The 27479-nt window shown below is 47.4% G+C and overlaps 3 protein-coding genes across 3 annotated transcripts in view; 1 reads left to right on the forward strand and 2 right to left on the reverse strand.

The window, feature by feature from the left end:
• The window catches only part of hivep1 (HIVEP zinc finger 1), a 44920-nt gene extending 26899 nt beyond the window's left edge, over nucleotides 1-18021 (forward strand). The window contains exons 2-8 of the mRNA XM_072448311.1: nucleotides 161-214; nucleotides 3061-8609; nucleotides 9810-9940; nucleotides 11095-11270; nucleotides 12770-12871; nucleotides 15152-15657; nucleotides 16369-18021. Of these exons, the coding sequence (XP_072304412.1) occupies nucleotides 161-214; nucleotides 3061-8609; nucleotides 9810-9940; nucleotides 11095-11270; nucleotides 12770-12871; nucleotides 15152-15657; nucleotides 16369-17316 (7466 nt within the window). The 3' untranslated portion in view covers nucleotides 17317-18021. The remainder of the gene's footprint in view (nucleotides 1-160; nucleotides 215-3060; nucleotides 8610-9809; nucleotides 9941-11094; nucleotides 11271-12769; nucleotides 12872-15151; nucleotides 15658-16368) is intronic.
• A 454-nt stretch (nucleotides 18022-18475) lies between these two features.
• LOC140361541 (uncharacterized) lies at nucleotides 18476-23130 on the reverse strand. The gene is made up of 4 exons (XM_072447252.1): nucleotides 22797-23130; nucleotides 22298-22471; nucleotides 21797-21950; nucleotides 18476-21196 (listed from the first exon to the last, which is right to left on the reverse strand). The coding sequence occupies exons 1-4, from the start codon at nucleotides 23128-23130 to the stop codon at nucleotides 19261-19263; spliced, it is 2598 nt and encodes an 865-aa protein (XP_072303353.1). The 3' UTR covers nucleotides 18476-19260.
• A 1752-nt stretch (nucleotides 23131-24882) lies between these two features.
• Nucleotides 24883-26436, reverse strand: LOC140362220 (uncharacterized). The gene has a single exon (XM_072448313.1). The coding sequence runs from the start codon at nucleotides 26385-26387 to the stop codon at nucleotides 24888-24890; it is 1500 nt and encodes a 499-aa protein (XP_072304414.1). The 5' UTR covers nucleotides 26388-26436; the 3' UTR covers nucleotides 24883-24887.
• Between the last annotated feature and the right edge of the window lie 1043 nt (nucleotides 26437-27479).

Raw genomic sequence — 27479 nt, forward strand, 5'->3', positions numbered from 1 at the left:
ATTATTAGTTTTTTTAAAATGTTTTAAATCCAACGTTTTTCAATGTTTTGTACGACGTCGCATGCGTTACTCTCGTATATTCACGTTGTTTCGATAAAGTTTCTGCTTTAACCGATATCGTGCTTCAGCTGATTTCTCTTTTCTCTTTCTCTCGTCGCAGATAAAATTGAAGAAGCACAAAAGGAGCTGAAGGATCCCGAAGGCGCTCAGAAAGGTACAAGGATTTAACGCCAAACGACTTCTACGAGAAAAGCCCCGGAAATCACGGCCCCTTCGCCGAAACGTCGGGACACGTATCGATATCAGCTGACGCAATAATCGACATAAAAACAAACTAAATATGTCGCAATGTTTGGCCCTAAAATGCAATTCAAATCACAAAAACTGTCTAAAAGAGTAAACTCTGACACGTGATAATACACGTGTGTAAATACTCTGACACGTGATAATACACGTGTGTGTAAATACTCTGACACGTGATAATACACGTATGTAAATATTCTCTTGAGTCGTTCGTTACAAACGGTTTGTATTAGAATCCTCTCTCCCTCTCCCCCTCTCTCCCTCTCCTCCTCTCCTCCCTCTCTCCCTCTCTCCCTCTCCTCCCTCTCCTCCCTCTCTCCCTTTCCCCCCCTCCTCCCTCTCCTCCCTCTCCTCCCTCTCCCCCTCTCCCCCCCTCCTCCCTCTCCTCCCTCTCCTCCCTCTCCCCCTCTCCCCCTCTCTCCCTCTCTCCCTCTCTCCCTCTCCTCCCTCTCCTCCCTCTCTCCCTTTCCCCCCCTCCTCCCTCTCCTCCCTCTCCTCCCTCTCTCCCTCTCCTCCCTCTCCTCCCTCTCCCCCTCTCCTCCCTCTCCTCCCTCTCCTCCCTCTCCCCCTCTCCCCCTCTCCTCCCTCTCCTCCCTCTCCTCCCTCTCCCCCTCTCCCCCTCTCCTCCCTCTCCCCCTCTCCCCCTCTCCCCCTCTCCTCCCTCTCCTCCCTCTCCTCCCTCTCCTCCCTCTCCTCCCTCTCCTCCCTCTCTCCCTCTCCTCCCTCTCCTCCCTCTCTCCCTTTCCCCCCCTCCTCCCTCTCCTCCCTCTCCTCCCTCTCTCCCTCTCCTCCCTCTCCTCCCTCTCCTCCCTCTCCTCCCTCTCCCCCTCTCCCCCTCTCCTCCCTCTCCTCCCTCTCTCCCTCTCCTCCCTCTCTCCCTCTCCCTGTGGTTTGTGTGCTGTTTGTTGACTCTGGATCACAGTTATGTAAAGCCTGAGGCGTTTCCCGCTCTCGTTCTGCGACTCAGAGGGAATCCTGTGTGAGCTCATGGGGAAACTCCTCCTCTTCCCTGGAAACACACACACCACACCACACATGCACACACAGACGCACGCACACACACACACACACACACCCCACATACACACACGCACGCACACACACGCACGCACACACACACACACACACACACACACACACGCACACACACACCCCACATACACACACGCACGCACGCACACACACACACACACACACACACACGCACACGCACACACACACCCCACATACACACACAGACACACGCACACACACACACGCACACGCACACACACACACCACATACACACACAGACACACGCACACACACACACACACCTGTGTGTGTGTGTGCAGTTTTACTACAAAGACTGCAATTCCACGAACAAATCAGCTTTTATTTGATTTTGTTGAACTTCAGACGAGTCGTTAAGGCAACGACTCGACAAAACCTCGTTAGAGAAGACGCAGCTTGGATGAATTTGTTTGTAGAGCAGTTTGTCGAGTACAATTCATTTTAAAAGAACTCTCTCGGTCTTTAACGTGCACTTGACCGTTTTTTCATGTTTTCCTGATTGTTACTCGGTTTGGTGCTTTAGTCCCTGTGGTAAGTGTTTATCACAGTTGAAAATGACAGGAATCCCTCTGTGATGTCATCAGTAAGTGACGTCCAGCCGACGGACACAATTTTCTTACAGTTTCAACAATCATTTTCACAAAATGAAGGCGTTATCAGCTAATATTTATTGTCAAATCATAACCAATGTGTAATTTTATGTCTTTTGGCACTTGTTTACAATGCGGTTGCTGCTCATGAACCAGGAAGTGACGTTACAAACTTCACCAAAATTGTCAAAATGGTGAAAGCAATTTTGGTAAAATCGCACAATGATCAGGTTTTTGTAAACACAGCTACTTAAAAAAAGATTTGCAACATGAATTTAGAATAATTTACTTACTCAACACGTCCCAAAGGGAGAATTCTCCACGACGGGATTCAAATAATTTAGCGTGAAATAAGAATTGCGGTGAATTGAAAACCATCAGATAACAGTGATTGAATGATGACGGTGATAAAATACACACCAAAGCTTCGGTGTGGATATAAATTACGTTATAATGAGGTGTAATCCTGCGGCCGCCCAACGCCACGCCCAACACTAGACCTGACTGAGAAACGATTTGACGTCTTGTTCCGTGGACTGAATGAACGGGCGTTGGCTCGTGTCTCGCTCATAAACGCTCCTTGGCTCCGGGCTTTACAACGTCTCCGGTTGCCAAGTCAACGCTGCCAGTTATTTTCACGCGCTCTAATGGTTTGTACAGTGTCGTCCACAAACAACTTATGAGTTCGACATCTGCGTGAAACCAATTAGCACGGCCTTCGATTAATCGCCGTTATTATAGTCGCAGTTGGCAAACGACGTGACGTAATGACCTTTGCAGACAACAAATCTTCTATTATTCTTATTTTGTAAAAACGTCTGTGGATCCTGTATGGTAAGGGCAATTGTTCAGCCCTATTGGCCTTCTCAAACTTCAACACAATCATTTCTACATTACGATTTTCTTTTATTTAAAAACTTTGGCACATTATTGTTCTTGGCGTCTCCTCAACATGTGACAACGTGTCATTTTAAATGTTTTGTGTATCTATATATGTGCAATGAACATGAACAGTTTGAAATAAATGAAGTAATGGTTGAAAAACTCTATAACGTCTGTGAATTGAGTTCTAGGTTCTAAGTTGGCTAACGTTACCTTTCTTCCTCTCCTCAGGCGTGTCCGAAAGCAGCAGTCGAAATGTGGACAAGTCCCAGAGCCTGAAGAGGAAGAAGGTCGTCGCCGGCAACCAACTCAAGAAGATCCCCAAATCTCCGGTGAAAAAACCCCTACAGTCGAAGCCATCCGTCTCCCCCGTCCAAGAAACGCCACCGGACAAACCTACTCCACCGTGCGCCTCCTCCTCATCATCAAATAGTCCCGTCCACCTCCACCCCGCACCATCCAGTGGACAAGCGGACGTCGAAAATGCCAATACTGCAAAATCCCCAAAAGGAGCGGTTCCGGAACAAGAGCGGATTGTAAAAGAGCCAAAATCAGCACCCGCAGAACCACTTCAGGTCGAGAAAACCTCTCTAGATACATCTCCACCGCCTCCTCCGTCTGAAATTAGCAAAACGCAATCCCCTAAACAAGAGGAAGAACCTTACCATAGCAGTGCGCCGCTGGATGTTTTACTAAAAGCTATGGAGCCCGATTTTAGCACTTTAGCGGAAAGGAAAAATCAGCCGATTGGAAAAGTTAGCACGCAAGCTAGCATTGGGGAAGTTCAAGCAATGCCTGCGCTTAATGTCGGGATCCAGTCTTCACACACGCAAACATACTATATTGACGAACAGGGGAACTTTATCGGCATATCGGCGCCCATACAAGGAGCAGTGCAAGCAGGGACACAAACTTTGCAAAGTGCAACTCATTTTTTACCCGTCGCAAATCAAGAAAAGCCAAGATTGCAAATGAGTTTTAACCCTGGACCCGTGGCGATGACTCACGGGACAAACGCACTGCCACAAAGCCAACCACCAATTGTCCAAACGTGCCAGTCTTTATCCGCAAGTGTTCCTAGTTCCATCCAAGTTCCGGTAACGCCAGGAAGCAACCAAGTGCAAATGGCAACTGTCATGAACTTTGGAGATCAGATTTCCAAAGACCAAAAGCCGAAGAAGCCGGGAAAGTACGTTTGCGAATATTGTAACCGAGCTTGTGCCAAACCGAGCGTGCTGTTGAAACATATCAGATCCCACACAGGTGAGCGGCCATATCCATGCGTGACTTGCGGCTTCTCGTTCAAAACAAAAAGCAATCTATACAAGCACAAAAAATCCCACGCACACGCGATTAAACTAGGTCTGATGGCGAGGTCGGAATTGGGAAGTGGTTCGTTATCTCAAGAGTCGGAAAAAGGCGCAGGGACGCACTCGGAGACAGAAGATACTGGCGAAAGCGACGAGGATGGTAGCAGTCATGAACTAGAACAAGAGTTGAGTCATGTTGTAGCCGTCTCGGAAAGTGGTTTACAAAGTTTGAACCAAGCTTGTCACGGTGAAGCCAACCAATCGAACGTGGTTGATTCTTGCAAAGTTCAACAGAAATCTCACGAACCAAAAGTCACGGCGGCGCTTCCGAAAGTTGTTGTCTATCCTGTAAATGTTTCGCCTTTGAGAGCGGACAGCCCAAGAGTTACCATGGCGGCGCCGGAGCAAGCGGCAGCGCGCCAACGGGAATTTCAGGCGGCAAGTTTGAGATCGAGCGTCACAGTTTTGTCGTCGCTGAGAGAGGTCGATGGTACGAATGCGTCGCTCGATGTAAGTGAGGATGAGGACCAACAATGCAAGTCGCCATTACTGGGAGGGCACGCACAGCTCCAGAGGCAGCAGGCGACTGATTTCTCCCAACAACAGCAACCCAAATGCCTGCTTAGTCCGAGGAGCTTGGGTAGCACCGACTCGGGATACTTCTCCAGATCGGAAAGCGCGGACCAAGCCATGAGCCCACCAAGTCCTTTTGTAAAAATAACGCCGCCTGTAGAAATGGACAAAAATCCCCTCCCTAGCATGCCTCCGGTTGTTGCGACAGTGATGCATGTGCAAAGTGAGCCAGAAACGAGGCCGATCGAGGGGCAGATGCGACCACCACTAGAACCAAAAGCATTATCACTCGAAGAGCGCATTTTGAAGTTGATTTCTGACAACGAAGCCGTGGTCGATAATAAACAACTGGACAGTGTGAAACCAAGGCGAACGTCTCTGTCAAGGCGAGGCAGCATAGACTCGCCCAAGTCGTATATTTTCAAGGATTCGTTTCAGTTTGATCTTAAGCCAATTGGAAGAAGGTCTAGTTCGAGTTCAGATATCCCTAAATCGCCATTCACCCCCACTGATAAATCAAAGCCCGTATTCTTGCTGTCTGTACCTTCTCAATACTCGCCTATGGACTGTTTGCCAATAACAAGAAGCAACTCAATGCCAACTACACCAGGACATTCTGCTTTGCCCGTCAATGTCCCACCTCTTCCACACCCATTACGAATTTGCCAGTCTTTCGATGAGAAAATTGGCACGCTCAACGACGACGTCTTCTCTTCTGCACCTCCGACGCCAAATCCGGCAATGCACGCACGAACGCTGGTAAGGCAAGTAGCTGTAGAAGATTTTTCGACAAGTCATGAAGGACACGGTCTTCCAACTGTAAGGTCCATGGATGAGGGTTATCAAGGGCCACCGAGTAATATGACAGAATTGATGCAGCGTAGCAGGTCGTTTGAACACAACCAAGACAAAACACGGAAACCGCTGCAAAGTAAAGGCACGATGTACGAATGTGAAACTTGCCGAAATCGGTATAGAAAGTTGGAAAATTTTGAAACCCACAAAAAGTTTTATTGCTCTGAATTGCACGGGCCGAAAAATAAGCCAGTTAAAGACGTTGAGACAGAGGTTTTCCATGTACATATGCAACAACCACCTGGGCCTGGAAGTATTGATCAACAGACGTCTTTTAGAAAACGTAGAATGAAAATGAAGAGTGTTGGCGATGAGGATGACCAGTCGCCAACGGATACGGTCCCACCTTGTTCGGTCAGCTTTGATTCCGGACAGTTGGCGACGGCAAATCGGACGTATCCTCCCCACGCCGTAATTGTAGATGTACAACCGAAAAACAGCCAAACTAAGCTACCTCAAATTCAGCTTGTAGCAAGAGGTACTTCTGATGCAAGACTTTCGCCGATACGAGAGACAAAAATGGCAAATAAAGGGGAGTTGCAAAGACAAGGTAGTGAGACATCAGTGATACGACATACGAATTCGTTGAGTAGACCGAATTCAATGGAAAGAGAGTCCATGGACAGAGCTTCTCCAGTGGAAAATCTGGAAAAAGATCTCGCAAACAAGCCCAAAGTTGACCAAGTAGCAAATATTTCAAAAGAATGTTATCATGAAAGTAAGTCTAATTGTGTAGATTTTGGGAAACAAAGAGTTACGCAATATGGCGAAGGAAAGGTTGTGGAAATCCCTACTACTCCCGTGCATCAGTCTCGACTTGTTCGCCAAAACAATATCCAAGTTCCTGAAATACTTGTGACAGAAGAGCCAGATAGAGAAACGGACTCGCAAAATGTAGATTCGTCAGACAAGCCGGTTGATCAATTTAACTGGCCTCAAAGAAGCGAAAGTTTGTCAAAATTGCCAGCGGAGAAGTTACCTCCGAAAAAGAAAAGGATTAGATTAGCGCAAATGGATCACTCTTCAGGAGAATCAAGTTTTGAGTCAAGTTTGTCCAGAAGTCAAAGTAGAGACAGTAGTTTGTCTCGGGGGTCCAGTATTTCAGCGTCTTTTGATCGAGAGGAGTCTTTGAGATCGGAAAGTCCATCCAGAGCGGATTACGTCAATAAAAATACAGATTTACAAGGTTTACCAGCCGCTTTTAACACGCTTAATGTGCCAGGAGTAATGCGCCGCGCAGCTTCTGAACAAATCACATGCACGCAACCATCCGTGGAGGTTTCTACTGAGTACAGAAGTAAGTCTTTTGATTGTGGGAATGTATTGCCAAGCAGGTCCCCATCTCCTGTTGGTTTGCCAAAAACTGGGCATGTATCGCAAGTGCCACTTATTGAAAGAAGGCGTGGTCCATTGGTGAGGCAGATGTCGTTAAAAATTGGCCCCGAAAGCCAGCAGCCCGTTTGGAAAAGTGTCACGCCGCTGGAAAAAGTAGCAAACGTTTACTCGCTAACGCAATCCAAGCCACCACACATGAATATCGCCAACAGGAATACGGTACACCAGCCTTTTGTGCTTCAGACGGGAGAGCAGCCTTTGCAAAAGAATGAGCAACTCGTGCAATGCATCAACTTGGGCAGTCCTACGCTACAACCTCAAATTCACGGTCTTCCGCATCCCTGGCACCAGACGTCAAGAGTTCAAATCTGCCAAAAAACCCAACTGCCTCTCAGTCAGATTCTAGTATGTCGGGACAATTTGCAAAACAAGCCGACGGAAAAAGATGACAAGATTGATTTTGTGCCCAAGTACCAACTCCCTTGTTCGACTCTAAGGTCAAGCCAAACTTTTACATTCTCAAACGCGCCAGGAACTCAAATTGCTCTGCCAGTTTTTACCATACCCATCGTCGGTTCGACTTTGGGTATTTCCAAGTCTTCTGAAGTCATGCGAAACGTCGCTCAACATGCTAGCCAGCCAACTAGCGAGACGCAGCCGCAAGCAAGTGCCATACCGTTACCGCAAATTTTGATAACTCACGAGCAAATTCATCCTGCTCCGACGGTGTCCCACAAAAATATGGTAATGCCAACTCCACCTACAGAAATGAGTGCAAAGAAAGAAAATCGGTCAATACAACCAGTTAGCAGCGTGGAGCTAGCATCTTCAATCGGACCAATGCAATGCACGCAAAAACTAGCATCCGTCTCGCTATGCCCTCAACAAGAGCCAACCGCTTCCAGTAAACGTATGCTATCTCCGGCCAACAGTTTAGATATTTACATGGAAAAGCATCAGAAGCGGGCGAAGGATGAACACGGCGTGGCCTGCCTCACGGACGGGAGATCGATCAATTATCTCAATTCTAAAATGTCCGAAGTCACGAGGCAAAGAAAGCTGATGCTCGTTCGACAGACTTGCACAACCGAACCGGCGGACAGTCCGATCGAAACGGAAGCGCCCCCTTTGTCTCCGCCCAAATCGGAAACGGTGAAAGACGGCGAAGCCAGCGAGGATGACGTTAAACCTATGTCTCCTGACGGCGCCGGGACAGAGAGAGAAACGTGTACTATTATACCCGAAGAGACTTGCACTTTGAATACTACGAGCCAATCTTTGCCAGTTTTAAAGACGCAAGACAAAATTGAGGAACAAAAATGGCTGCCGGCTAAATCTCCAATAAGGCCGTCGAGCTTTAATAGCGGACAAGTCAAGCTAACGACATCGGTGTCTGTCGTTAACACCAGAGATAGCCACCGCTTGTCGTTCCCGAGTCTCAAAACGACCACAACGTACACGTGGTGCTTTTTGATGAAGAGGAAGTGTCTTCACGCGCAGCAGACGGACTTGAAAACGTCGGCCTACTCCGCGTGGGCGGTTTCGCCGATTAACCCGAACCCGCTGGGGCTGCCGACCAAAGTGGCGATGTCGCTGTTCGACTCCAAACAGAGCTCCAAGAAAATCCTCTACACGTCGGCCATAAAGACGAGCGGCGTCAAAGATCTGCTGTCGTACTCCGGGAAGCTGAAGGACGTCATGCCCAAGGTGAGTGCTGTTGAACGTAACGAAACTGTTTCCACTCGTTTGTTGCCCAATGTGGCAGTCCTTTCATCAAGCAGTGGGAAAAACGGCAAAAACTGTTACAAAATATGAATAAATGAACGAATATCTCAACCCTACGACACATTTTATTAGAATTCTAGAACACATAACGTAAACTTAATTTATTTTGCATAGGTATATTTTTGTTAGGCTACCCCAAATAAATGGTCTGTTTGCTGTAACCCGAGTCAACATTTTTTAAGTGGGTCGGTCGGTAGGCAAATTCTTATTTTTTTTTACTTTGAAGGCAAAAAAAAAGATCAAAATTTTGTCATTTTTTGAGGTCGAGTGACCACCAGGGGTCAGGCTTCAACAGTCAATGACGGAAAACGTCTCTATCAACCCGATCAGGAGACTAAATCTCACGATTTTAAGATATTTCAATCGACCTTTTGTACGTCGCTTTCCTTTATTTTGGTAGCTAAGGCGAGCGGGGGGAACATGCGGCGCCGCCATGTTTGTTGTGATGACGCTGCTGGGCGTGTTTCAATCCCAGAATGCATTTGCGTAAGTCAAATTTCACACCCTGACAGAGGGTGACATCACTATGGACATGTCAGTGGCGCCGACAAGGGCAACCCAAAAGCAAAATGACGACTCTTGTGCGCGGTCTGTTTAATTACAGACGCATGTGGAGGACTGAAAATGAAGACGCGCATGCGGTGCACAGTGTGTTATCAATTCTTTGAGATGAAAGTCAGGTTTACCAGCGTGATAAAAATATTCAACACGGTGGTTCAGGAAAGACCGGTCGGTGAGTCGGCGAAATAATTGAAAAATAAAAGATTTTGACGTTTTTTCAACAAAATGCAGATTTTTTTTTTTTCTTCAGTCGGCTAGTTTCTTAGCGGGTCGGGGTTGGGTTACGGCAAACAGCCATATTATTTTGTTCAGCCTTATATTATTTTAATTTTATTCAGAGTTGTAATTTCAACCGAAAACATTTATGATGCAACATAATTTCTCACACGTGAAACAATAATGACTCAATAATTCCATGGTTGGTTAAAAACAGCTCGTCACGTCATCATACTCCATGTCTGGACTAAAACACATACGAAACGGCCCTTTTCCGCCAGCGTATTCGCCTTCCGCGCGTCACTGTGTTCCTCCCGGGGTCGTGACACTCGTTTGCTTCCGCAGGTTCCGTTGCCTCCGAAGTCTAAATCTTCCGGAGCGAGACCCAAACCTCAGCCCGAGCTCCAGAGCAGCCTCGAGTCGGACAAAGAGCCGTCCAAGAACGAGCCGCGGCGGGTCAAGATATTCGACGGGGGGTAAGCGACTGAATCATGACATCGTGTTGTAAAGTCCGGACCGATTTTTTTGCCCCGGAAAACCCTTGTGAACCTGGATGATGATGACGGGTGTCGCATCGTGTTCGGGGGAATTCTTGCAATCTTGACAGTTTAACAGTTACAGTTACGAGATGAGAGCTGAACGACTTAACCACGAGTTACGGGTCAGATCTAGGATGGCGCTGTTCAGGTACGACAGGGATGCAGCGCCTCCTACAGTACGCCGAGTAAAAGACAAACAAACAAACAAACAAACAAACAAACAGGGCAATATATATACTTAACCTCATTCAAGACAAGAGACGAAAGACAAAGACAGAAATGAAGACTAATAATAATAATGATAAGTAAATTAAATTAAGTAGTTTTGGAAGGATCTTGAGCATGACCAGAATGCTCCTTAGCACTGCGATCGAGTTTGAAACGTTTGTATCGTGTCAACACCAGTCAGATCTGTGAAGAAGGCGCACCTTTCACTCTTCTTCCACCAAGACGTCCGGAAGTATTTCACGAACCCTGAATGAGGCCTGAAATTGTTTCTTTCGGACGCCGTTTGAGCTCCGCGTCCTGAAGCCCCGCGTCCTGAAGCCCTGCGTCCTAAGGCCCCGCGTCCTGAAGCCCCGCGTCCTAAGGCCCCGCGTCCTGAAGCGCCGCGTCCTGAAGCGCCGCGTCCTAAAGCCCCCCGGGTCCTGAAGCCCCGCGTCCTGAAGCCCCTGGTCCTAAAGCCCCGCGTCCTAAAGCCCCAGGTCCTAAAGCCCCGGGTCCTCAAGCCCCGGGTCCTCAAGCCCCGTGTTTTGAAACCCCCCGCGTCCTAAAGCCCAGCGTCCTAAAGCCCCGCGACCTAAAGCCCCGCGACCTAAAGCCCCGCGACCTAAAGCCCCGCGCCCTAAAGCCCCGCGCCCTAAAGCCCCGCGCCCTAAAGCCCCGCGCCCTAAAGCCCCGCGCCCTAAAGCCCCGCGTCCTAGAGCCCCGCGTCCTAGAGTTCCGCGTCCTAAAGTTCCGCGTCCTAAAGTTCCGCGTCCTAAAGTTCCGCGTCCTAAAGTTCCGCGTCCTAAAGTTCCGCGTCCTAAAGTTCCGCGTCCTAAAGTTCCGTGTCCTTAAGTTCTGTGTCCTAAAGCTGGGCTCCTCCGCAGGTACAAGTCCAACGAGGATTACGTGTACGTACGAGGCCGAGGGCGAGGGAAGTACATCTGTGAAGAGTGTGGCATCCGCTGTAAGAAGCCCAGCATGCTGCGCAAGCACATCAGGACGCACTCTGACCTCCGACCCTATCACTGCAACCACTGCAACTTCAGCTTCAAGACCAAAGGTACAAGAGCAGCACTAAACCAGGACTAAACCAGGACTAAACCAGGACTAAACCAGGACTAAACCAGGGCTAAACCAGGTCTAAACATGGTCTAAACATGGTCTAAACCAGGTCTAAACCAGGTCTAAACCAGGTCTAAACCAGGTCTAAACCAGGACTAAACCAGGACTAAACCAGGGCTAAACCAGGGCTAAACCAGGACATAACCAGGTCTAAACCAGGACTAAACCAGGTCTAAACCAGGTCTAAACCAGGTCTAAACCAGGACTAAACCAGGTCTAAACCAGGTCTAAACCAGGACTATACCAGGACTATACCAGGACTATACCAGGACTAAACCAGGTCTAAACATGGTCTTAACCAGGTCTAAACCAGGTCTAAACCAGGACTAAACCAGGACTAAACCAGGACTAAACCAGGACTAAACCAGGACTAAACCTGGACTAAACCAGGTCTAAACCAGGACTAAACCAGGACTAAACCAGGTCTAAACCAGGTCTAAACCAGGACTAAACCAGGACTAAACCAGGACTAAACCAGGACTAAACCAGGACTAAACCAGGACTAAACCTGGACTAAACCAGGTCTAAACCAGGTCTAAACCAGGTCTAAACATGGTCTAAACCAGGTCTAAACCAGGTCTAAACCAGGACTAAACCAGGACTAAACCAGGACTAAACCAGGGCTAAACCAGGGCTAAACCAGGACATAACCAGGTCTAAACCAGGACTAAACCAGGTCTAAACCAGGTCTAAACCAGGTCTAAACCAGGACTAAACCAGGTCTAAACCAGGTCTAAACCAGGTCTAAACCAGGACTATACCAGGACTATACCAGGACTAAAGCAGGACTAAACCAGGTCTAAACCAGGTCTAAACATGGTCTAAACCAGGACTAAACCAGGACTAAACCAGGACTAAACCTGGACTAAACCAGGTCTAAACCAGGACTAAACCAGGACTAAACCAGGACTAAACCAGGTCTAAACCAGGACTAAACCAGGACTAAACCAGGACTAAACCAGGACTAAACCAGGTCTAAACCAGGACTAAACCAGGACTAAACCAGGACTAAACCAGGACTAAACCAGGACTAAACCTGGACTAAACCTGGACTAAACCTGGACTAAACCAGGACTAAAGCAGGACTAAACCAGGTCTAAACCAGGTCTAAACCAGGACTAAACCAGGACTAAACCAGGACTAAACCAGGACTAAACCAGGACTAAACCAGGACTAAACCAGGACTAAACCTGGACTAAACCTGGACTAAACCTGGACTAAACCTGGACTAGACCTGGACTAAACCAGGACTAAACCTGGACTAAACCTGGACTAAACCTGGACTAAACCTGGACTAGACCTGGACTAAACCACTCTTATTCTATTGAAATCAGGTTTAAAAACGTTTATGGAGTAAATCCCAGACCTTCGAACAATATTTCAGTGTGAAATACTTTCTAACTTGACGATCGACCCATTGGTTCCTGTTGGTTTCAGGGAACCTGACGAAGCACATGAAGTCCAAGGCTCACAGTAAGAAGTGTCTGGAGATGGGGCTCCCCGAGGGTCTCCATGACGACCAGGACGCTGACGACTCGGGTGAGACGCGCTTTTGTCACACATCTGACCACAACTGTTCTTCTGAAGGACACAAACGAAGACGCTCCCATGAATCACCTTCGTCACGTCTGCGCGCGCACATTAGCACGTCGGGGCAAGCTAGCTTTTGTATGTTCCTCCGCGGTCATTCCCTCTGCTGCCAGTAGATGGAGCGCTCACGTAAAGCCCACATGACTTCATATTAAACCAATCATTTTAAGTTCTAAAACGTGAGATGCAAGAGCAAAGTTTAAAGGACAAAAACAATACAAATTATGCAGAATGTTTGATTTCGACCTGTTTTCACCAATTAACATCAAAAAGAGAAATTCATATCCACCAAATTTAACAAATACATTTATTCTTTACGTTTTGACTGCGATAAATTCAACTTATTCCAGCTTTTCTTTACTTTTTCTCAGAAGACCGGTCCATTTTGAATGAATTGCCCTCTTTTTGGGTGAAATACCTGTGTAAAGTTTAAAACGATGTGTGGGAGGTTTTTATGGAACGCTTCTCCCCAGAACTCATTCACCCTTTGGTTCCGTGTCGCCAGTCTCTGCTTTTTGGCCTTGAAGACTCCGTCCTCCAGGTTTTCCCTCCGGCTGTGGAGCCCTGACGTCCGTCGCCGCGTTCTTCGTCTAAATTTAGCCTCTGCGGTTTCCTCGGCGCTGCGAGTCGCCCACACGCCAGCGCTGCAGGGTCGACGCCGCGTTTGGAAAAGTCCAGTTGAGAACAGGGCGAGCGGCTGTTTAAGGGAGATTCTGCCGCAAACAAACGGCGTGGAATCGGAACAACGGCGTGAAGACGGCGTGTTTTCATTTTTGACGAGTTATGCTTCTGTTAGCGCGGCAGCTAACGATGATTAGCATAGTCTGGATTATGATGATTAGAGCAGTGAAAGAGTCGTTACACGCGTCCTGACTGTGAGCGAGCCGCATCTCCACAAACCTGACTCGTACGTTCTCGTTTCCATGGACACGTTGGTCCTTTGGCTATAATATTCCACAGTACGGCATTCACCTGATCTCAGTGAAGAATGTTCCGTAGTATGTTCTGTCTATTTCTAAAGATCCATTTCACCTCCAGACATTTACATACTGTTAATTTAAGTCATATTATTATGATTATTATTAGGCCCGAGCCCCAGCAGGGCGGAGCAGCCTACTGGTCCTGCAACGCTGCCAAAATAGTACCCTGTTGTACCCTGTCGCCCCTGCCACATACAGTGAACCAGCATGGATCATGCTTTCTTACTCCTGCTATGACACAAATAGTCAGCAATGAGTGAATGGGCGCAATTGGTGTGGGTCCCTGGTCACTGACGGGTACTTTTGTTAATTTTGAGTGGGCTCTGCCCACTTTGTGTTTTTGGCCCTCTATACAGTAATAATGTTTAAGTTTATCTGCACGGAACGTGCAAGAGATGAACGTATTCGTGAGCTACTTAGCGGTCGTCGTCCCCATGTGAAGCGCTCTTTTAGTGAGAACTTTCGTATGGGCTTCGTCCGTTTACAACGGTAATGTTCCATTTTCCTACAACTAATTAGTATGCACGGGGCGTGCAAGAGGGAGGAGTTAGTGAGTGTTTGGAGGTGGGCGAGGGCAGCCGTTCCTTATGGAACTAATGTGGCGCTCGGGCCTAATAATAATAATAATAACTTGGGCTAATTAACTATATCTAACGTGTCTGTATTTGCAGGATTGGTTATATTTATTTATGTAATGACACAATTTACTGACTGATTCTGTCGTTACTTTAAGAATGAACATTTACAAAAACACAATGTCTTTGTAAAAAAATGACCTTCCTCCTCCTCCTCTCCCTCCTCCTCCTCCTCCTCCTCCTCCTCCTCCTCCTCCTCCTCCTCCTCCTCCTCCTCCTCCTCCTCCTCCTCCTCCTCTCCCTCCTCCTCCTCCTCCTCCTCCTCCTCCTCCTCCTCCTCCTCCTCTCCCTCCTCCTCCTCCTCCTCTCCCTCCTCCTCCTCCTCCTCCTCCTCCTCCTCCTCCTCCTCCTCCTCCTCCTCCTCTCCCTCCTCCTCCTCCTCCTCTCCCTCCTCTCCCTCCTCCTCCTCCTCCTCTCCCTCCTCCAACTCCTAAAGTGAAGGTAAAATAAAGATAAAATAAAGGTAAAGTGAAGGTAAAATGAAGAAGTTAAATGCTCTGGTGGCGATCAAATGAAGTGTCGGCAGATGCTTATTGCCATGGTAACCACATCCGGATCGGAAGCGTCTCAGATTCGCGGCGTCGTAACTCTCGCTCTGTCTGATTTTCCCGCAGGCGACCGAAGCCACGTGGGCAGCGCCGACCGGCCCGACTCCGACGCCGACGATTCGGACGACGAGAACGAGGACGAGGACGAGGAGGAGGACAGCCAGGCCGAGTCGGGACTGTCCACGAACCCGTCCGTGTCCGCCAGCCCCCAACACTTCCCCTGCAAAGAGTCTGACGTCCCGCCGAGCGCCCTTTTGGCCCAGATGTCCATCAGCTCCGTGCTCCCGCTGTGCCCCGCCCCCTCGGACACGGACTCGTTCGCCATGTTGAGCCCGAAGGAGCCGACGGCGAGCGGCGGCGTTAGCGTTGCACCGGGGCCCTCGGGTGTGCAGGAGTCGCCCTCAGCAGCAGCGGCGGCGCCCCCTGCGGGTGTAACGGAGGCGTCGGACACAGAGTCGGTCCACATGATGAGTCCCGTGTCGCCCTGTCGGCAGATGTCCATTGACTTCCCGGACTTCGAGGGTCCGCCCAGTCCTCCGGCGCCCGGCAACAAGGCGGCCAGGAGTGGACAGGTACGCGCCGGGTTTAGGGCTCTGAACGGTGTCATAACAAGTGGGCGGTGACTTTCTCTTTGCTGGTTTGCCGTCCCCAAAACCGCGACATCGCACGGTTTCAAACGATTGTTACTGAAACGGACCCGAGCAGCTTTTACTGCCAACACGGCCGCTAACCTGTAACGCTAAAGCTAACCTGTAACGCTAACCCTAACCTGTAACGCTAACGCTAATCTGTAACGCTAACGCTAAAGCTAACCTGTAACGCTAACCCTAACCTGTAACGCTAACGCTAATCTGTAACGCTAAAGCTAACCTGTAACGCTAACCCTAACCTGTAACGCTAACGCTAACCTGTAACGCTAACGCTAATCTGTAACGCTAACCGCTAACCCTAACCTGTAACGCTAACCTGTAACGCTAACCTGTAACGCTAACCTGTAACGCTAACGCTAACCTGTAACGCTAACCAAAAACTAACCCTTTCCATAACCCTGTCCCTAAACCTAATATGACTCTGTATAACAGTAAACATTTCCCTCACTGAACGATGTCCAGCGAAGAGGCCGGAGTTTACAATTAACGTAAACTCAGGATTTTTTGCGTTACGGCAAAATAGCGTGGAATAAGTGTTTTGTGTGTAATGCATCGCCGGTCGTTCCAAGAGTAAAATACACCTAATACTGGGTCATGAAACAATAATACTTGATATTTCCTCTCTCTCCACAGGCGCCCTCTCCTGCCCTGACCTCAGAGCTGTCCCTGCCGGTCGACCGCGGGACACAGACTTCCATATTCCCGACCCACACGCCGCTCCTTTTCCCCCAAAACCCCGCCGCGACTCTGCCTCTGTCCCACCCGCCGGCCGCCGAACAAACTCACCTCTTCAGCCACCTCCCGCTCCACTCCCAGCAGCCGCCGCGCCCCTCGTACAACATGCTGCCAGTAGGGGGCATCCAGCTCGTGCCCGCCGGTCTAGCCGCTTATTCCGCCTTTGTTCCGATCCAGGCCGGGCAAGTTCAGCTCACTATCCCCGCCGTGGGCGTCATCCACCGCGCGGCGAGTCCCGCGCCGGCACCGCACATGTCGCCGCAGGCCGGAGAGCGCGTCCAGAATCGACACGTTCTGTTGCAAGACCCGAGCGGCGGCGTTCCCGGCTTCGCCGTCGCGCAAACGCTGCAACCGCTCAACTTGGAAGCGCTGAACATCTTGGGGATCGCCAACGCCGGGCTGGCGTCGACGCAGCTGCTCCAACAGCAAGGCCTGACGCTCGGTCTGCAGGTGCTAGCGGCGGCGGCTAGCCCCACGTCGCAGAGCAGCGCGGGTTTGCAGATCGTTAATATAGCGTTGCCGGCGATCATTCCGTCGATGAGTCCGATTCTGAGTCCGCTTCCGGAATCGCAGGCCGAACGCGGGCAAAGTCCGGCAAAAATGCCCATGTCGCCCGTCCCGGTGGCGGCCGGCGGTCCTCCCACGTGGAGCGCTGGCCCCGCGATCGCGAGCGGTGACGCAAACAAATCGACAAATGTAGATAAACGGGAAGTAAGCGACGCGTCAACGGAGCAGAAAACGCTCGAAAGCCAAACGACAAAAGCGTCAAAAATGTGGCAAATATCGAGGGACGACTTCAGCGAAGCGTCCAGCGACGACGAGGACCGACTGGTCATCGCCACCTGAACTGGACAAACCTGTACTTTTTGTAACTTTTGTCACTTTTAAAAACACACTTCTTCAGGGGTTTGTTTGTTTGTTTGTTTGTTTGTTTGTTTGCAAATGGCCGTGGAAAAGCACAGACGCCGACGTTCGGAACAGAACGGTGCAATCTTATCAAATGTTATTATTATTAGGACCAATTCTTCAGACTTTTGCGTGTTCTTTTGTACATGTTGTACAGACGGTGCCTTCAGGAGTGACACTTGTACATACTTTCGTTCCGTGTTATTTCCGTGGATATTGATGGATTGTCGTGATTGTACATTTCTATGGATCGGGGGCGGGGTCTGTACAGATGTGGTCTTAAATATTTATTCTGCGCCTTCGAGTGTCTGAGTCCATAGGTCGTGTGCGTCATGGCGACGGTGGCTGTATCAATATTCTTCAATGTATCGGTCAATATTTGGTCATAAAAAAAAACAAGTGACATCACGGCCTCGACTCGTCTCTGTTTTCACGTCGGTTGTCGTCTTCTCGTCGCCATGGAGATGTTCGCTTAGTTATTCATACAATCTGCACAATACAGAAAGTGACAGTGAACACTTTTTACAATGAATTTAAATGAGTATTTTTGTAAATTGCTTGAGAAGTTCCTTTGAAACTGATAATCGCTCAAATCCACGTGAAATAATTCTAAATAATCCAATCAAATTAGCATTACTAATTAATGAGCAAACTGTGATAATTAGAAAATATTGCATGATAAAGAAAAGTCGCCAGTTTAAACGTCGTTAGCGTTTCTGCTCCTCCTGAAATGTGGGCGGGTGAAGGAGCGGAGAGCAGTGATTGGACCAAATGATCAATACACAATAAATATGATCAATACACAATAAACTAAATGAAGTCTTTATGTGATGAAAATATGAGCTATATATTTAGACGGTTGCTGCTCGGCCGTGTGCGTTTCAGATGGAGAGGCTCAAATATCAGCAGAAAGTTAAAAATATTCACTTTAACGTTCAGGACGTTTTGGGAAAAATTACTTTTGGACTTGTAACCGAGTAAAATGTCATTAAATTCAAAATTATATTGACATGATCAGTCAGATCTATGTTTCCCTGACGACAGGTGACATTAGGTAAACCATAACGAGTGAGTCTGTGGTGAGAAGAAAACCTTTATTTGTCCCACAAACTGTATTTTAGAACAAAAGGCAGAAGTAGAAAGACAAAAAGCATCAAACAAACACTAAATACACAAAACTCTCCCAGCGTAATGAGCAGAGCAAACACAAGTGCTGCTGTAAATGGAACATAGAACCCAAGGTTCAGGTTGTTCTCCTGAGTTTGCACTGATCAAAGGTTCTATTACAGACTGAACAACTGTAAGGTTCGTCTGCTGCGTGAACGTGAACACTGTCACTGAAGGAACAGCTGCAAGAGCCACAAACACTCAAAAACTCAAGAGAAACAAAAGAACTCATGAACTTTCAGCAATATTTCTATATGTCATCTGCCTGAAGAGTGGGTCCAGTTCGCCTCAGTCGGTCCCTCTTCTGCCTGAAAAGTGGGTCCAGCTCCAGTCTCCCTCGTGTCCGTCTGTCCGTCTGTGAGAGTCGGATCTCTCCTTCACTGGAACTCCTCCAGGTTTCTACGCTTTTTTCCCAAAGAGGTTTTTTTGTAGTTTTTCCTGGCCGAGAAGGAGAGTCTAAGGACAGAGGACCCTGGGACATCGTCCCTCGCCACCACAGACATTGTTGATTCATTTCTCCCTGTGGCCCTCAGAGGCAACTGTTGTTGTGATTTTGGGCATTACAAAAATAAATTGATTTGATTTGAATATTAATTAAGGAATGTTTTCTTGGTGTTACTTCAAGAGTTCATGGTTCTTCTGGTCAGGTGTTGTGGAGGAACTGGTTCTGGTTCCTCTGGAGAACTCAGCTGAAGGTTCCTGTTCAGTGTCAGAACGTTACGGTCTGTCTCTGTGAAGGCGATTGTGTCTGATGAGAGAACTTTGGTGGACAAATGTTTTCTTACAAACTGAACAGCTGTAAGGTCTCTCTCCAGTGTGAGTGGTCATGTGGTCGCTGAGGTTACATTTGTGGGTAAATGTTTTCTTACAAACTGTATAGCTGTAAGGTTTCTCTTCAGCGTGAGTGTTCATGTGGAGCCTGAGATGACCTATACGTGCAAAAGTTTTCTTACAAACTGAACAACTGTAAGGTCTCTCTCTTGTGTGGATTCTGGAGTGTGTTTTTAGCTTCAGTTTAGTCTCAAATCTCTTCTGACAAACAGAACATTTGTGTTTCTTCCCTCCTGCTCCTCCTTCAGCTCCTCCTTCAGTCCCTGACACGTGTCCCTCTGTGACAGTGGCTCTGCTCTCTGCTCCACACTTGTATTTGCTGAATAGACCTGAGTTGTGTGCAGATGTACTTGTGTCTTTTATCTGGACTTGGTTGTCGTGGTCTCCATCAGCCACTGTCTCCATCTGTGCAGTTGAACTTCTGGCTGGAGGTTCCCAGTCTTCATCATTGTCAGTGTAAGAAGAGTTCTCAGTGTGTTCCTCAGTGTCTGAGTGTAACTGTGGGTCTGAGCTGATGTCTCCTCTTGCTCCTCCTCTTGCTCCTCCTCTTGTTCCTGTTCCTCCTCCTCCTCCTCCTGCTCCTCCACACTGCTCTCCCTGTGTCTCTCTGTGCTCTTGTTGTTCCTCTGAGTGGAAATGCTTTTCTCTTTTGTGCTGGCTTTTCTTTCTGCTTGTTCGTGTCTGGAGCAGTGAAGAGCTGTTGGCGGTTTGACTGCGAGTCTTAAAACGTGTCTTGGGAAGTTCTTTTATATCAGAGGTTTTATTATCGACTGGACAGCTGAAGGGTTTGTCTGCTGAATGGTCAGTTTTAGCACCACACAGTGAAAATACATCACTAATAATAATGTCTGGAGTCTCTGATCTCAGTTCCTCTGCTTCCTCTTTAATCTGAGGAATCTCTGGGTCTTCCTGCTTCACACTGAGCTCCATCTGAACACCTGCAGGACCGGTCTCCACCTGAACACCTGCAGGACCGGTCTCCACCTGAACACCTGCAGGACCGGGCTCCACCTTAATGTCTCTACGGCCGGGCTCCACCTGAACACCTGCAGGACCAAGCTCCACCTGAACACCTGCAGGACCAGGCTCCACCTTAATGTCTCTACGGCCGGGCTCCACCTGAACACCTGCAGGACCAAGCTCCACCTGAACACCTGCAGGACCAGGCTCCACCTGAATACCTGCAGGACCAGGCTCCACCTGAACATGATGAGGACGATTCTGTTCCACTGAGCGCACTGCAGTTGATGGCTGCACCATGAGGCCGTTTGTATGGTGTGTGGTACCAGCGCCGGAGATGGTTTCCTCAGCTGTTAGTCCAAGGGCCAGTGATTTTGGTGTTTGTTTATAGCCATCAGAAGCAAGATAGACTATATCTTGGCATATGGACAGAAGCTCGAGTTCAATCTGTTCTGACACTTCTTGTAATTCGCCCAAAGTAGGATCTTCTGATGCTCCCACTATCCAGGCAAGGAGGTTAAAAAGTTCTTGAGGCACGACATTACGGACACTGGTGACATTAAACTCCTCAGAAGTAGGAGGCCGTGTCCACTGAACACCTGGCTTTTGTTTAACAGCATTCTTGATTGCAATTCCAGCAGAGAACAGTGTGTGGAGGAGGTCTCTTGGCTCCTCGTCTAGTCCTGAAGTCACATGCTCTGAAGATCCTAAGTCACTTTCTGATGCAGAGTCTAAATCATCTAAAACAGTCCCAGTTGAAAGTGTTTCCACAAACACAAGTTCACTCTTATTTCTCAGAGTTGGCTGATGAAAGGTGATCTGAGGATAATCAGCTTGAGTCCTTGACTTGAGCTGGTCGTTCCTGTAATTAAAAAGTACTGGTAAGTGTCATGTACAACAATTCTGTGGAATGCTGGAGAATGAGATTTCAAAGATAAAAACATATATTGACTTCAGATATTCCCAGGTCAAGGCCCATTCCTACAGAACTGCATTGATGATGCTCCAATGTGTTTTGGATTAGGAACATGTTTCATGGAGCCACAAGTTCATTATTCAGTCCAAAACTAAATCTTACAATTGAGGCTCTTTGAAAAAGGACTTTTTCCTGAGCCGAAAATCAAAATCAATTCAATCGAAAAATATCTCTTTACTACTAGTTATATTCAATAATTCTCTAATAAAATGATGTGTCCCTTTAATTGGAGGCATCTAATGACTCAAATAATGGTCTTCTGACTCTGTAAAATGCATCATAGAATGACGATTAGTTTACAAGTAAATAACACTGGTCAATAATTAAAGCAACATCTCAGGACAATAAGAGGATAAAAATATCAAGATTCAGTGGCTTGATTAAAATTGAAATATTCCATAATATAAATAGTTGAATTCTATCAGGTGTAAGTTCACCTTCTGTAACTAAATGTTTTGGGGATGTAAATGTCTCATGAATACAAACCTTCCTGTTTCAGACTGATTCTCAGAAAGGAATCTAGTATATGCTTTGTAGCAGCTGTAGTGATATCTGGCCTCCACTGCTACACAATCTTTCCCACGGATCTGCATCAAAATGGTCTCGTCGTGCTTCAGCTCTGCTGCCTCCCGTAGTCGTCCTGAAAAATGTCATTCAAATTCAATAAGGACTAAGCCCACTATTAATACAAGTGTATGTATAAATAATCCCATGTGGGCCTAGTGGAGACATAGGGGTCTGGACTACCACTACTAGAGCTCAGTCTAAATGTGTTTGAAGTCTGCTGTAGGCCTTAATGTGACTGCCTCACTTACAACAACATCACAAGTTTTCATCTACTTTTGCTAGAATTTATGATTGTTTTTATTGAGGGAAGAAAATACATTAGAATAGTAAACATATACCTCTGTACCAACAAACATTGGAATACGAGACTAAAACATTGGAGATATTCAAAGATTTAATGACACAAAAATACAGACTTACCGCAATTTTCTGTTTCTGCTTTGGCCAATTTCTCCTTCGCTCTCGTTCCCTCGACCGTTGTAAATCTTTCCTTTTTCTTACAGACCAAACAGACTTCAGGAAGAATTGATGAAGATCCCTGAATTTCAGATTTCAAACACAATCTCTCAGGGGAAGGTCCTGCAGCAGCACTCTCTGGAAATAATATTGATATAGTTTATTATTGATGCACTTTTCAACTTTACATTTTGACATCATTGTATCATCATTACTGAAAATGAACATGATGACGTGTCCCCAATATTTGGAATTTGATTTCCCCCAGGCCTATAAGACAGCAGAGCTACACTAGGCCTAGTCATAGAAATGCATTTTAACTTATTATTTCTATATCTTTGGACTTGTTGGACAAGACGTCACGACTGCCACTTCTACTGCAGACTAGGCCAGGGTGCAGGGGACACACGTGTTATACAAAGAACACGAGCAGTGTAGCAGACATAAACTGAGGTCTACTCACCAGTACAACCCGAGTTCTGTTTCTCTAGTCTCTGCTTGGCACAGAGCAGCTGTCTTTTGTCAGTAAAACGTTTGTAGCAGGAGGGATGATAGCAGGGGAGCGTTTCCAGTTCACCGTACTCACTGTCCAACATGTGGACCATGTGCAACACGGCGTTGTTCTCTCTCCCTTTCAGCGAGATCCACTCTTTTGCGATCTTCCTGAATGTGTCCCATCTTGTTTGAGTTATAACGCAGCTATTTTCCTCACAATGATCTAAAATATGCATACAGCAAGCAGGATTTTCACCTGGATTCAGCGATGCACGCCGCCGCTTTGGACCGGGCGCCGCCATCTTTGTTTACCATCAGACCGACTCACTGACGTCATAATCGTGGTCGCTGATTGGTCGGAACTGGGTCTTCTTCTTCTTCTTGGTTTTGTTTCATGGCGAGTGGCGTCAGCATTAGGTGCATTTACGGCATGATTTACGGCACCTGCTGTATTGGAATAATCTTCTTCTATTGGAGTCTTATGGCGGTTGGCAACCTTAAAAAGCGCATTACCGCCACCTGCTGTTGCGAATATGCTAGTTCCAGGTGCTCATGCTAACAATGTATGAAAAAGATAAGCAAAACAAAAGATAATATATCCTTTTATTGTCCACACGTGGGGAAATTTCATTGTTGCAACGCAGTAGATACAGAGGAATAGGACAGAAAACACACTCTTAATAGAAGAACTCGTATAAACAAAAAACATATAAAACAAAACCATGTATTCAGTTCTTTAAATTCTCTGGTCAGTTCTGGTCACTAAAGTTCTCCTTAAGCGTGTTGTTTAGATCGTCCCCAGTGTCTTCACCTTTAGGACTCTTTTAGCAGCTTCAAGGACAATTCTGTCCCACTTCTTTTTTAGACCAACTGAGCAATTTAAGAATCATTGTAATAAACGCCAAGAAAGAGTTTGATAAAGTCATGTCTCCTCACGCCATGTCTCCTCACACGGTGTCTCCTCACACGGTGTCTCCTCACACGGTGTCTCCTCACGCCGCGTCTCCTCACACTGTGTCTCCTCACGCCATGTCTCCTCACGCCATGTCTCCTCACACAGTGTCTCCTCACGCCGTGTCTCCTCACACGGTGTCTCCTCACGCCGTGTCTCCTCACACGGTGTCTCCTCACGCCGTGTCTCCTCACGCCGTGTCTCCTCACACGGTGTCTCCTCACGCCATGTCTTCTCACACGGTGTCTCCTCACGCCGTGTCTCCTCACACGGTGTCTCCTCACGCCGTGTCTCCTCACGCCGTGTCTCCTCACACGGTGTCTCCTCACGCCATGTCTTCTCACACGGTGTCTTCTCAAACGGTGTCTCCTCACACGGTGTCTCCTCACGCCATGTCTTCTCACACGGTGTCTTCTCAAACGGTGTCTCCTCACGCCGTGTCTCCTCACACGATGCCAAACGACAAAAGCGTCAAAAATGTGGCAAATATCGAGGGACGACTTCAGCGAAGCGTCCAGCGACGACGAGGACCGACTGGTCATCGCCACCTGAACTGGACAAACCTGTACTTTTTGTAACTTTTGTCACTTTTAAAAACACACTTCTTCAGGGGTTTGTTTGTTTGTTTGTTTGTTTGCAAATGGCCGTGGAAAAGCACAGACGCCGACGTTCGGAACAGAACGGTGCAATCTTATCAAATGTTATTATTATTAGGACCAATTCTTCAGACTTTTGCGTGTTCTTTTGTACATGTTGTACAGACGGTGCCTTCAGGAGTGACACTTGTACATACTTTCGTTCCGTGTTATTTCCGTGGATATTGATGGATTGTCGTGATTGTACATTTCTATGGATCGGGGGCGGGGTCTGCACAGATGTGGTCTTAAATATTTATTCTGCGCCTTCGAGTGTCTGAGTCCATAGGTCGTGTGCGTCATGGCGACGGTGGCTGTATCAATATTCTTCAATGTATCGGTCAATATTTGGTCATAAAAAAAAAACAAGTGACGTCACGGTAATCACTGTAATGCAGCGCTCGTCCTGGTTCTCACTGAAGGAACAGCTGCAAGAGCCACAAAAGAACTCATGAACTTTCAGCAATATTAATTAAGGAATGTTTTCTTGGTGTTCCTTCAAGAGTTCATGGTTCTTCTGGTCAGGTGTTGTGGAGGAGGAACTGGTTCTGGTTCCTCCGGAGAACTCAGCTGAAGGTTCCTGTTCAGTGTCAGAACGTTCCGGTCTGTCTCTGTGAAGGTGCTTGTGTCTGATGAGAGAACTTTGGTGGACAAATGTTTTCTTACAAACTGAACAGCTGTAAGGTCTCTCTCCAGTGTGAATGGCCACGTGTCTGTTGAGATAATCTCTTTGGGCAAATGTTTTCTGACAGACTGGACAGCTGTAAGGTCTCTCTCCAGTGTGAGTGGTCATGTGTTTGTTGAAATCATTTTTTTGAGCGAATGTTTTCTTACAGAATGAACAGCTGTAAGGTCTCTCTCCAGTGTGAGTGTTCATGTGGACCCTGAGAGTACGTTTACGGGCAAATGTTTTATTACAGAATGAACAGCAGTAAGGACTCTCTCCGGTGTGAGTGGTCATGTGGACGCTGAAATTACTTTTGTTGGCAAATGTTTTCTTACAAACTGAACAGCTGTAAGGTCTCTCTCCGGTGTGAGTGGTCATGTGGTCGCTGAGATTACATTTGAGGGTAAATGTTTTCTTACAAACTGTACAGCTGTAAGGTTTCTCTTCAGCGTGAGTGTGCATGTGGTTGTTGAGAGTACCTTTTTGCGCGAATGTTTTCTTACAGACTAGACAGCTGAAAGGTCTCTCCCCAGTGTGACTGTTCATGTGGCGCCTGAGATGAACTTTACAGGCAAAAGTTTTCTTACAAACTGAACAACTGTAAGGTCTCTCTCTTGTGTGGATTCTGGAGTGTGTTTTTAGCTTCAGTTTAGTCTCAAATCTCTTCTGACAAACAGAACATTTGTGTTTCTTCCCTCCTGCTCCTCCTTCAGCTCCTCCTTCAGTCCCTGACACGTGTCCCTCTGTGACAGTGGCTCTGCTCTCTGCTCCACACTTGTATTTGCTGAATAGACCCGAGTTGTCTGCAGCTGTACTTGTGTCTTTTATCTGGACTTGGTTGTCGTGGTCTCCATCAGCCTCTGTCTCCATCTGTGCAGTTGAACTTCTGGCTGGAGGTTCCCAGTCTTCATCATTGTCAGTGTAAGAAGAGTTCTCAGTGTGTTCCTCAGTGTCTGAGTGTAACTGTGGGTCTGAGCTGATGTCTCCTCTTGCTCCTCCTCTTGCTCCTCCTCTTGTTCCTCCTCCTGTTCCTCCACACTGCTCTCCCTGTGTCTCTCTGTGCTCTCGTTGTTCCTCTGAGTGGAAACTGCGAGTCTTAAAACGTGTCTTTGGATGTTCTTTTATATCAGAGGTTTTATTATCGACTGGACAGCTGAAGGGTTTGTCTGCTGAATGGTCAGTTTTAGCACCACACAGTGAAAATACATCACTAATAATAATGTCTGGAGTCTCTGATCTCAGTTCCTCTGTTTCCTCTTTAATCTGAGGAGTCTCTGGGTCTTCCTGCTTCACACTGAGCTCCATCTGAACACCTGCAGGACCAGGCTCCACCTGAACACCTGCAGGACAAGGCTCCACCTTAACATCCGCAGGACCAGGCTCCACCTTAATGTCTCTACGGCCGGGCTCCATCTGAACACCTCCAGGACCAAGCTCCACCTGAACACCTGCAGGACCAGGCTCCACCTGAATACCTGCAGGACCAGGCTCCACCTGAACATGATGAGGACGATTCTGTTCCACTGAGCGCACTGCAGTTGATGGCTGCACCATGAGGCCGTTTGTATGGTGTGTGGTACCAGCGCCGGAGATGGTTTCCTCAGCTGTTAGTCCAAGGGCCAGTGATTTTGGTGTTTGTTTATAGCCATCAGAAGCAAGATAGACTATATCTTGGCATATGGACAGAAGCTCGAGTTCAATCTGTTCTGACACTTCTTGTAATTCGCCCAAAGTAGGATCTTCTGATGCTCCCACTATCCAGGCAAGGAGGTTAAAAAGTTCTTGAGGCACGACATTACGGACACTGGTGACATTAAACTCCTCAGAAGTAGGAGGCCGTGTCCATTGAACACCTGGCTTTTGTTTAACAGCATTCTTGATTGCAATTCCAGCAGAGAACAGTGTGTGGAGGAGGTCTCTTGGCTCCTCGTCTAGTCCTGAAGTCACATGCTCTGAAGATCCTAAGTCACTTTCTGATGCAGAGTCTAAATCATCTAAAACAGTCCCAGTTGAAAGTTCACTCTTATTTCTCAGAGTTGGCTGATGAAAGGTGATCTGAGGATAATCAGCTTGAGTCCTTGACTTGAGCTGGTCGTTCCTGTAATTAAAAAGTACTGGTAAGTGTCATGTACAACAATTCTGTGGAATGCTGGAGAATGAGATTTCAAAGATAAAAACATATATTGACTTCAGATATCCCCAGGTCAAGGCCCATTCCTACAGAACTGCATTGATGATGCTCCAATGTGTTTTGGATTAGGAACATGTTTCATGGAGCCACAAGTTCATTATTCAGTCCAAAACTAAATCTTACAATTGAGGCTCTTTGAAAAAGGACTTTTTCCTGAGCCGAAAATCAAAATCAATTCAATCGAAAAATATCTCTTTACTACTAGT

The sequence above is a fragment of the Eucyclogobius newberryi genome, unplaced genomic scaffold, assembly GCF_026437365.1.
Source record: "Eucyclogobius newberryi isolate DKJ021-1_F unplaced genomic scaffold, fEucNew1.0.hap1 SCAF_16, whole genome shotgun sequence".
Lineage (NCBI taxonomy): Eukaryota > Metazoa > Chordata > Actinopteri > Gobiiformes > Gobiidae > Eucyclogobius > Eucyclogobius newberryi.

Bases quoted from the DNA above. Each gene is read 5' to 3' on its own strand.
- LOC140361541 (XM_072447252.1), bottom strand. From the start codon at position 23,130: ATGGCGGCGCCCGGTCCAAAGCGGCGGCGTGCATCGCTGAATCCAGGT. The intron at 21,951-22,297 runs GTAAGTCTGTAT...GACATTTTTCAG, and splicing joins AGCAGAAACAGAAAATTGCG to GACGACTACGGGAGGCAGCA. The intron at 21,197-21,796 runs GTTTGTATTCAT...TTTTAATTACAG, and splicing joins AATCAGTCTGAAACAGGAAG to GAACGACCAGCTCAAGTCAA.
- LOC140362220 (XM_072448313.1), bottom strand. From the start codon at position 26,387: ATGGAGCTCAGTGTGAAGCAGGAAGACCCAGAGACTCCTCAGATTAAA.